Raw genomic sequence first — 9,074 nt, 5'->3', positions numbered from 1 at the left:
CATAAATCCACATCAGAGCTTCATTCTGTAAATCTGCGCTTTTAACCAACAGGAAGCTCTTTGTGTACAGCAGAGTTACGTCTCATATCAGGAGCAGCTACACACAAGTTACACACAACAGTTACACACAGCAGCTACACACCAGCACTTACACACAACAGTTACACACAGCAGCTACACACCAGCACTTACACACAACAGTTACACACAGCAGTTACACACAGCAGTTACACACCAGCAGCTACACACAGCAGTTACACACAGCAGTTACACACAGCAGCTACACACCAGCACTTACACACAACAGTTACACACAGCAGTTACACACCAGCACTTACACACCAGCAGCTACACACAGCAGCTACACACAGCAGTTACACACAGCAGCTACACACAACAGTTACACACAGCAGTAACACACAGCAGCTACACACCAGCACTTACACACAACAGTTACACACAGCAGCTACACACCAGCAGTTACACACAACAGTTACACACAGCAGTTACACACAGCAGTTACACACCAGCACTTACACACCAGCAGCTACACACAACAGTTACACACAGCAGTTACACACAGCAGCTACACACAGCAGTTACACACCAGCAGCTACACACAGCAGTTACACACAGCAGTTACACACCAGCAGTAACACACAACAGTTACACACAGCAGTAACACACAACAGTTACACACCAGCAGTTACACACAACAGTTACACACCAGCAGTTACACACCAGCAGCTACACACAGCAGTTACACACAGCAGTAACACACAGCAGCTACACACAGCAGTTACACACCAGCAGCTACACACAGCAGTTACACACAGCAGTTACACACACAGCAGTAACACACAACAGTTACACACCAGCAGTTACACACAACAGTTACACACCAGCAGTTACACACCAGCAGCTACACACAGCAGTTACACACAGCAGTAACACACAACAGTTACACACAGCAGTTACACACAACAGTTACACACAGCAGTAACACACAACAGTTACACACAACAGTTACACACAGCAGCTACACACAAGTTACACACAGCAGTTACACACCAGCAGCTACACACCAGCAGTTACACACAGCAGTTACACACCAGCAGCTACACACAGCAGCTACACACCAGCAGCTACACACCAGCAGCTACACACAGCAGCTACACACCAGCAGTTACACACCAGCAGCTACACACCAGCAGCTACACACCAGCAGTTACACACCAGCAGCTACACACCAGCAGTTACACACCAGCAGTTACACACCAGCACTTACACACCAGCAGTTACACACCAGCAGCTACACACAGCAGTTACACACCAGCAGCTACACACAGCAGTTACACACCAGCAGCTACACACCAGCAGTTACACACAGCAGCTACACACCAGCAGTTACACACCAGCAGCTACACACCAGCAGTTACACACCAGCAGTTACACACAGCAGTTACACACCAGCAGCTACACACCAGCAGTTACACACCAGCAGCTACACACCAGCAGTTACACACAGCAGTTACACACCAGCAGTTACACACAGCAGTTACACACCAGCAGTTACACACCAGCAGCTACACACCAGCAGTTACACACACAGCACTTACACACCAGCAGCTACACACCAGCAGTTACACACAGCAGTTACACACCAGCAGCTACACACCAGGACAAATTCAAGCAGATTAAAGTGAACAAACCCTTCATTAGCATATTCATTTGGTGCAAATGAGCTGAGACGAATACGGAGGAGGTCGTTATTTATTATTTATTATTTATTATTAGTTCTAATAAAAAGAAGCTCTGTGACAGGTGTTTATGATTCTTTTTGTTAATTCTTCATTCTAATCTCCACCAAAGTGCAGGACTGAGTGAAGTCTGACACCGTTATCTGAAGTGTCTTATAACATTGTATACAAGTGAGCGAGTGAAGGTTAAGGGGCCTTGCAGAGGGGCCCAGCAGGGGCAGCTTGGTGTATCTGGGATTTGAACTCATATCATCTTCTGTTCAGGAGTCAAACACTTTCACCACTAAGTTGCCACATTCCCCGGGGGTCACGTGAGGGGAATTTATCCAGAACAACTTACATTTTATCTCAATATTTTTATACAACTGAGCAATTGAGGGTGAAGGGATCAAAGGTCCAGCAGTGGCAGCTTGGTGCAGCTGGGGTGGACCTGGGGTAACACCCCCTTCCCCTCCCCCCAAACACCACCACCACCACCACCACCAATCAGTCATGTGACGTCATCTTCATCACCACCGAGCATTCACTCAGCATGTTTCCTGATACACACACACACACACACACACTCTCACTCACACACTCTCTCACTCACACACTCTCTCACTCACTCTCTCACACGCACACACACACACACACACACACACACACACACACACACACACACACACACACTGTGACAGAGTTATTAGTCTAAACAGTGACACAGTAACATGTAGCCACTTGTTAACATGACAAACGTCTTTTTTAAGATACGTATAAAACGACGAGAGACTAAAACCTCACACCTGATCACAGATTTCAGGCTTCAGGACAATGGAACAGGAAGTACAACCATGCGAGCTGCATGTTTAGGACTCGTTCCTGCATCCTGCAGCAGACTGTTAGATGGATCCAGACTTTACTGGACTTGTCTGTACATCAGATCTCACTGGATCAGATCACAGCACATATTACACTAAAACGTCTGTGCTTTAAATGTTGCAGCGTCGTGTCGAGGTTGGATTGTGGGCGTTTGTGGAGAGAACCGGGAAGTTCTATCAACGTCACGGAACACAGCATTTATTTACTTATTAAAAGCTTTTATCTGACATTTATTAATTATCTAACTATCAAAATTTGAACGTTTCTAACAAAAATCAAAACAAACGTGTAGCCAATGAGCAGAAAGGGGCGGGGCTTGTCAATATGGACGGAGAGAGTGTTCAGTGCGCGTGTGTGACATTAGCAGAAAGCGGTTTTAACATTGACATGGAGGACCTTGTGTGTGTATGTGGAGTTTGCATGTTCTCCCCGTGCCTCGGGGGTTTCCTCCGGGTACTCCGGTTTCCTCCCCCGGTCCAAAGACATGCATGGTAGGTTGATTGGCATCTCTGGAAAATTGTCCGTAGTGTGTGAGTGTGTGTGAGTGAATGAGAGTGTGTGTGTGCCCTGTGATGGGTTGGCACTCCGTTCAGGGTGTATCCTGCCTCGATGCCCGATGACGCCTGAGATAGACACAGGCTCCCCGTGACCCGAGAAGTTCGGGTAAGCGATAGAGAATGAATGAGAGAGTGAGCTAATTAGTCTGTGAACTCGGGCTAGTGTGTAAAATACTGTAGCAGAACTTTGTGGATCTCAAAGAAATGTAGTCTGATCTTCACCAAAGTCACACAAACTCCACACAAACACCATCTGATTAGACTTCTGGACATTTTCAGGCCCCCACAATTTTCCACCCAATTAGTTTACAAGGTTTTTTGAGTCTGAACTTCACAAAGGATATCAGACGATTTTTAGATAGTTGAAAGCATTTGTTCAGCAACACGTGAACGGATCGGACGGGGAAGCTGCCAAAAGTCTGAAATTTCCACCGTTACACAGACATGTGTTACCTCAGCACGCTGACATGTCCACACCGATCGGCAGACTCGTCGAAATGAGGAATCGTCCTGACATCCTGACAGATCGTGTTGAGTTCAATCCCCTTTGTCCTCTAGGTGGCGCTGTCATGACGGAGCTGTGTAATCAACTGTGTTTAACTTCCTCACTTCAACTGTTTAAGAGCACATAAACACCACCATGAAGGAGCCGGACTAGGGTCCATAAAAGGAAAAAGGGGGCGTGGCCTCAGTTTAACACAGCTCTAAATCCTAGTGTAAACACAATTAACATTATTTATTTCATTAGTATTATTATTAGTATTTAACCTGTGAGTTGCAGCTTTCACAGAACATAAATCGACGTCTTTTGACCAATCAGGGTCCAGGATTTGAGAGCGCTATTGTTTAACATCATATACGATCGAGATAGGACATGAAGACGATGCCTCGGCGATGTAAACATTTAATGATAAACGCTAGTCATGCTAACTAACAGCAGGCGGCTATGTTAAATGGTATTTACCCAGGCTTTGTGTGTGTGTGTGTGTGTGTGTGTGTGTGTGTGTGTGTGTGTGTGTGTGTGTGTGTGTGTGTATATGAGTGGAATATTAGTTCTGGTTCAGTAAAGGGAATACACTCTCTATTGTATGCTAGCAAACACGCCGGCAGGTGCTAGCAACTGCAGCTAGGCTAAAGGTGAAAGGAGAATATTCAGGGCTGAGGAGCTGAGCAGCGAAGACTGACTGAAGTTTTTATATCACAGCTCTCTGCACTTTCTGCCTTTTCTTCTGACCAAACTGCCCTTGCCTTACTCTAGGACCTTGAGGCACTGTCACCATGGCAACTCGTTGTTGCTAGCAATTTACAGAGCTAATTAAGCGCTCTTTTGTGGGCAAAATAAACCTTTTTTTTTTTTTGGAGCTGATTAGCTGAGAAGAGACGCTGCAGGGAGTAAATGTCACACTCTGGAACGAGAAAAGGTTTGGTGCTGCTCAGGAATGTGAGTGTAAAAAAAATAAAGATCTAACACAAGGCGTGAGGAAAAATAAAGTGAGGCAAAAAAAAGACGAAGTGAGGCGAGGCGATGCGAGGCGAGGGATCTTATAAGAACGGTTTTGTCCAACTCCAAAGTGACTTATTATTTCCTAATAACAGCAAGTTCCCAAGTAAATACGGTTCTATGCAGAACCCGACACCAGGTGGTTCCTCTGTGGGTTTCAGGAAGAACCTGTCTTTAGGACACCTGAACCATAAACCATCCAAAGAACCCATAAGGAACCTTGCATACCTCGTTACTGTAATTTTACTGTAGTTATTCTACGTAGAAATCAGAAACACCAGGTTGCTCTTTTACAGGATGTTCCAAGTAGAACCCATTTTCAGAAAAATAGACGGAACCATTAATCATCCAGATCGTTGTTGAAGAACTTTATTTTTTTTTAGACTGTACTGTTCAGTAAAGGAATGCCATCAAAGTGCAGAATCGGTTCTTCCACCAGAACCTGCTCTATGCAGGATACTACGACAAACTTTTATCATGCAAAGAACCCCTGAGGAGCCCCTGTTTCTCAGAGTGTACCCTTCATTGGTGGAACATCACTCATGTATGAGATTGTACTATATATTTGGACCTTCTGGTGGAGCCTGGAGAGCTATGAGGATTTCAGCTGATGGGGGAATTCCTTTAGTGTTTCCTTTCTAGCTTCCAAGTAGAAACCATCTTTAGAAAGCCTGGACCATTAACCATCCTGGAAACCACTGGTGAATGCTGTTTTCTAAGACTTGTACTTTCATCAGATGAACGTCTTTGTATAAGAGCACCACTAATGTACATGATAGGACCATCCAGGGGAACCTGTTCTGTGCAGAACCCTTAGAAAAGAGTCCAAACTGAATCCTTCGTAAGAAAGCCTGAACAATTATCCATCCTGAGAACATCAGTATCTTTTCATTATAGGAACTTTATAAATGTTTGGAATTGTACCATCCAGGAGAACCGCTTCTGACCTTCTCTTTTAGGTTCCAAGCAGAATCTTTAAAACCCCTGAAGTATTGATCATCCTAATAAATAATAAGTAATAAGAACACAACTGATATGTGTTGTATATTAAGAGTGAAGATTTTGTTAGAGGAACAGAATTAGAGTGGAACATTAAGGAACCTAAGGAAGGTGGTCTACATTTGGTCTACACCTGAACCTTCTGGAGAACCTGTTCTATTTAGAACCCTTACTGAAGAGAAGCGTCCTGAGAACACTTGAGGAACACTGTTCCTGTGGAGTGTGGAACCTTTATCGGTTCCTCTAGAAGAAAAAACCTGTAGAACATCTACCGAAAGTGCTGGTACGTTTATAATGGAAAGAATAATCCGTTTACCTGTAGCTCGCACCACGCGACCTCCACAGTGGTCTCGGTGTCCAGTCCTTTGTAGACGGTCTTAAAGGAACCTCTCCCGATCTCCACGTTGAACTTGAGGAACCTTCCGTCCGGTGAAGTGGCCACCGCTTTGGTTTCCACCTCGTCCTCTTTCTCCTGCTCCCACTTGTTGATCTCGGGCGCTTTCTTTGGCGTACATTCCTCCTCGGAGTCGGTGCTGCCGTGTGGCGCTGTGGAGCTCGAGCCCGTCGCGGCGGCGCTGCCGGATTGTCGCTGCGCACCGCGCGGTGGAGAGCTCGAGCTGGAGCGGGACAAGCGCGCGCAATGCGTCTCCGCTGCAGCTCCAGAATCCGGCGTTGCTCCTGCGCTGCTATTTTTCTTGTTCTTTTTCTGCTCTGCCGACGAAATATCGTCCGCTGACCAGGAGAGGGTTTTGCTCAGGAGAGGTGAGACGCGCTCGCGGGACGAGCCGGTGCTCTCATCCGCTGTGGGCATTTTGTTAAACCGGAACGCGTTCCGCCTCGAGCTCGCCGAGTGTCTCCGCCGCCTGAGCGACAGACGAGCGGAGAGGAACGAATCGGCGTCGAAGCTGGAGGGCAGTTTGGGGAACGCGAGACCTGCAGCGTGCACTTCGGCTTGGGACATCGTGATGCGTCCTCGTTTCCTGCTCGCGCTTCAATGCGTAAAAAGTCACTTCATCGTTTATTTATGCGCGGAGATGAACTTCAGCACGATGTGTACTGTACAGAACGATACACAACACGATATCCGATTGATTGAATATTCCTGCGCAAGAATCCGCAGGTGCGAGAAAAATAAAGAAATAAACCAAACAAAAATAAACCGGATTTACTAATTCGATTTTTTTCGAGTTCAGACCAAAAGCATTCCTGTTCTACAACGCTGCATTGAGCTTTAAACGTCGGCGTGTTCCAGTATTCTCTCTCTCTCTCTCTCTCTCTCTCTCTCTCTCTCTCTCTCTCTCTCTCTCTCTCTCTCTCATATGAAGTGTGCGCTCGAGCCTGTGACTGGGTGAAGTGCGCACCTCCCTCTGAATACCTTCCTGCTCATGTGGACAGCGGAGTCCTGTGTGTTTGTGTTTATTACATCAGAGAACTGAGGTTTTGCAACCGAGAAGCTTAAACATGAAAGAGCAAAAAATAAAAATATTGACCATCATCGAGGCGCGCGTTCACTTTTGACATCGAATTTCATACCGCGATTAAAAAACGGTGACGTATCAAAGTGACGCCCAATACGGAACGCGTAAACATCAACAAAAACAACGCCTGTATACATCCATCCACTGTAGCTCTGTAGTTTCCTCGGTTTTTTTTTAACTGTAGTCCTCTGTTCCTATCTGTTGCTCTGTGCAAAAGTACTGGCCCCCCCTTGACCTCATTGACGCTTTTAGTGTAAAGGAAGGAGCAGTATGTTATCTCACTGAGGTTGCGTTCACTGACTGAGGTTTAAACATCTCAGGGTCACTCATGGGCTGAAAAAAACCACAACACAGCAATCTAAAAGTGTGTTATAATTAAGGAAAACCCCTGGGGACGTAGTGTGTTAGGAAAACGACTATTATTCACTCTTCGTCCTTTATAGTATCTGTTTATAGTTCGAGTTATAAACAAATTTAATATTCATGAAACAGCTTAGTTCCTGTTAGGGCTTTAAAAATGACTTCCACATAAACTTCTCTATTCTGTCTCTTGATTTAATAATAAAAGTTTGTCACGTTACCGAGAAAATGCAGAGAAAAACAAAGGTCTCTGTCCTGAAGCTCTCAGAAAAGTGAAGGTTTTAACAGCTTTACCTCTCAGGCTCCTTCCATAGCTGCTGACTTCACATCTGCTTACAGAAAGCTGTTACTATAGAAACGATAACATTATAATGAGTGCATTAATAATGCAGTAACGCTGTGCTAATGTCAGACCTGAACCTCTGGTGTAAAGCGCAGAAAGTGTTTACAACAGCGTTTTTATACCTGCTCACTTTCAGGTCCTCATCAGACGGGGATTAAATGCTTTATTCGCTCCCTCCAGGATTTCAGAGGTTTTTGTGATTGTTGCAGCCAAAACGTGCTCGATTTCACTGCAGCGTTTATCTCTCTTTGTGCTTTATTTTGTCTCAAACTGTCTGAAATGCTGAAACCACAAGCACAGCATTCTTCACCCTCGCTGTGAAGACACGTACGTAATGACTCTCAATCAGAGCTGTATTCATGATCACATACATGAACAGATGAGGAATTCTCTGCAGAAATTGGCTTCACCGAGTTTCATTGATTTCGCATAAAATTCTGAAATCCTGGAGGTACTTTATTTTTATTAAAGATTCTCTTTCATGTGCTGTTCCAGAAGCTGCATTTTAGAGCGTGTGTGTGTGTGTGTGTGTGTGTGTGTTTGTGTGTGTGTGTGTGTGTGTGTGTGTGTGTGTGTGTGTGTGTGTGTGTGTGTGTGTGTGTGTGTGTGTGTGAAATTAAAAGCGTGTAACTGTGTGTGATGTGATTGTGTTACTCGTTCCTGGCTGATAACTCATGACATGTGATATGTGTGTTACAGAAAAGACATGTTGACATTTAAAGCCTAAAGTATGTGTGTGTGTGTGTGTGTGTGTGTGTGTGTGTGTGTGTGTGTGTGTGTGTGTGTGTGTGTGTGTGTGTGTGTGTGTGTGTGTGTGTGTGTTGTTTGACTCATGAAAGGACAATTTAGCTCCTGAGTAATTATAGAATTATGTTCTTTGTTTTTTTTCCTAAAGCCAGAGACACAGAGATAAAGTGGATGTCACTACAGAGATCAGTGACAAGGCCTTGTGTTGTTATGATTAATCTACACTCAGGGGTGTAAAGTGAAAGTCACAGTTACTTATATCTTATAAAACTCTTATAGTAGCTGTAAATATAATCGCTTATTACCTCAACAACGAGACAAAGTTAAAGAATTTAATAGAATTAAAAATGTAGCTAAAGGTTTTATTTGTTTAGTTCTCCTGATTTAGGCTCCTCCCCCAACCAGCACTCAGGATGATGTTTGATGGTGATTTTGTTCTTAATGCAAATATTCTGACATGAACAGAAA

The 9,074-nt window shown here is 44.7% G+C and overlaps 1 protein-coding gene across 1 annotated transcript in view; it reads right to left on the bottom strand.

Annotated features, from left to right (window-relative positions):
* Positions 1-7,309, bottom strand: part of wnk4b (WNK lysine deficient protein kinase 4b) — a 72,248-nt gene extending 64,939 nt beyond the window's left edge. The window contains exon 1 of the mRNA XM_047808237.1: positions 5,995-7,309. Coding sequence (XP_047664193.1) covers positions 5,995-6,639 — 645 coding nt within the window. The 5' untranslated portion in view covers positions 6,640-7,309. The remainder of the gene's footprint in view (positions 1-5,994) is intronic.
* Between the last annotated feature and the right edge of the window lie 1,765 nt (positions 7,310-9,074).

This window comes from Tachysurus fulvidraco, chromosome 24 (assembly GCF_022655615.1).
Source record: "Tachysurus fulvidraco isolate hzauxx_2018 chromosome 24, HZAU_PFXX_2.0, whole genome shotgun sequence".
Taxonomy (NCBI): domain Eukaryota; kingdom Metazoa; phylum Chordata; class Actinopteri; order Siluriformes; family Bagridae; genus Tachysurus; species Tachysurus fulvidraco.
Note: the sequence above shows the minus strand (reverse complement) of the source record. Positions and strands in the feature narration are given on the sequence as shown.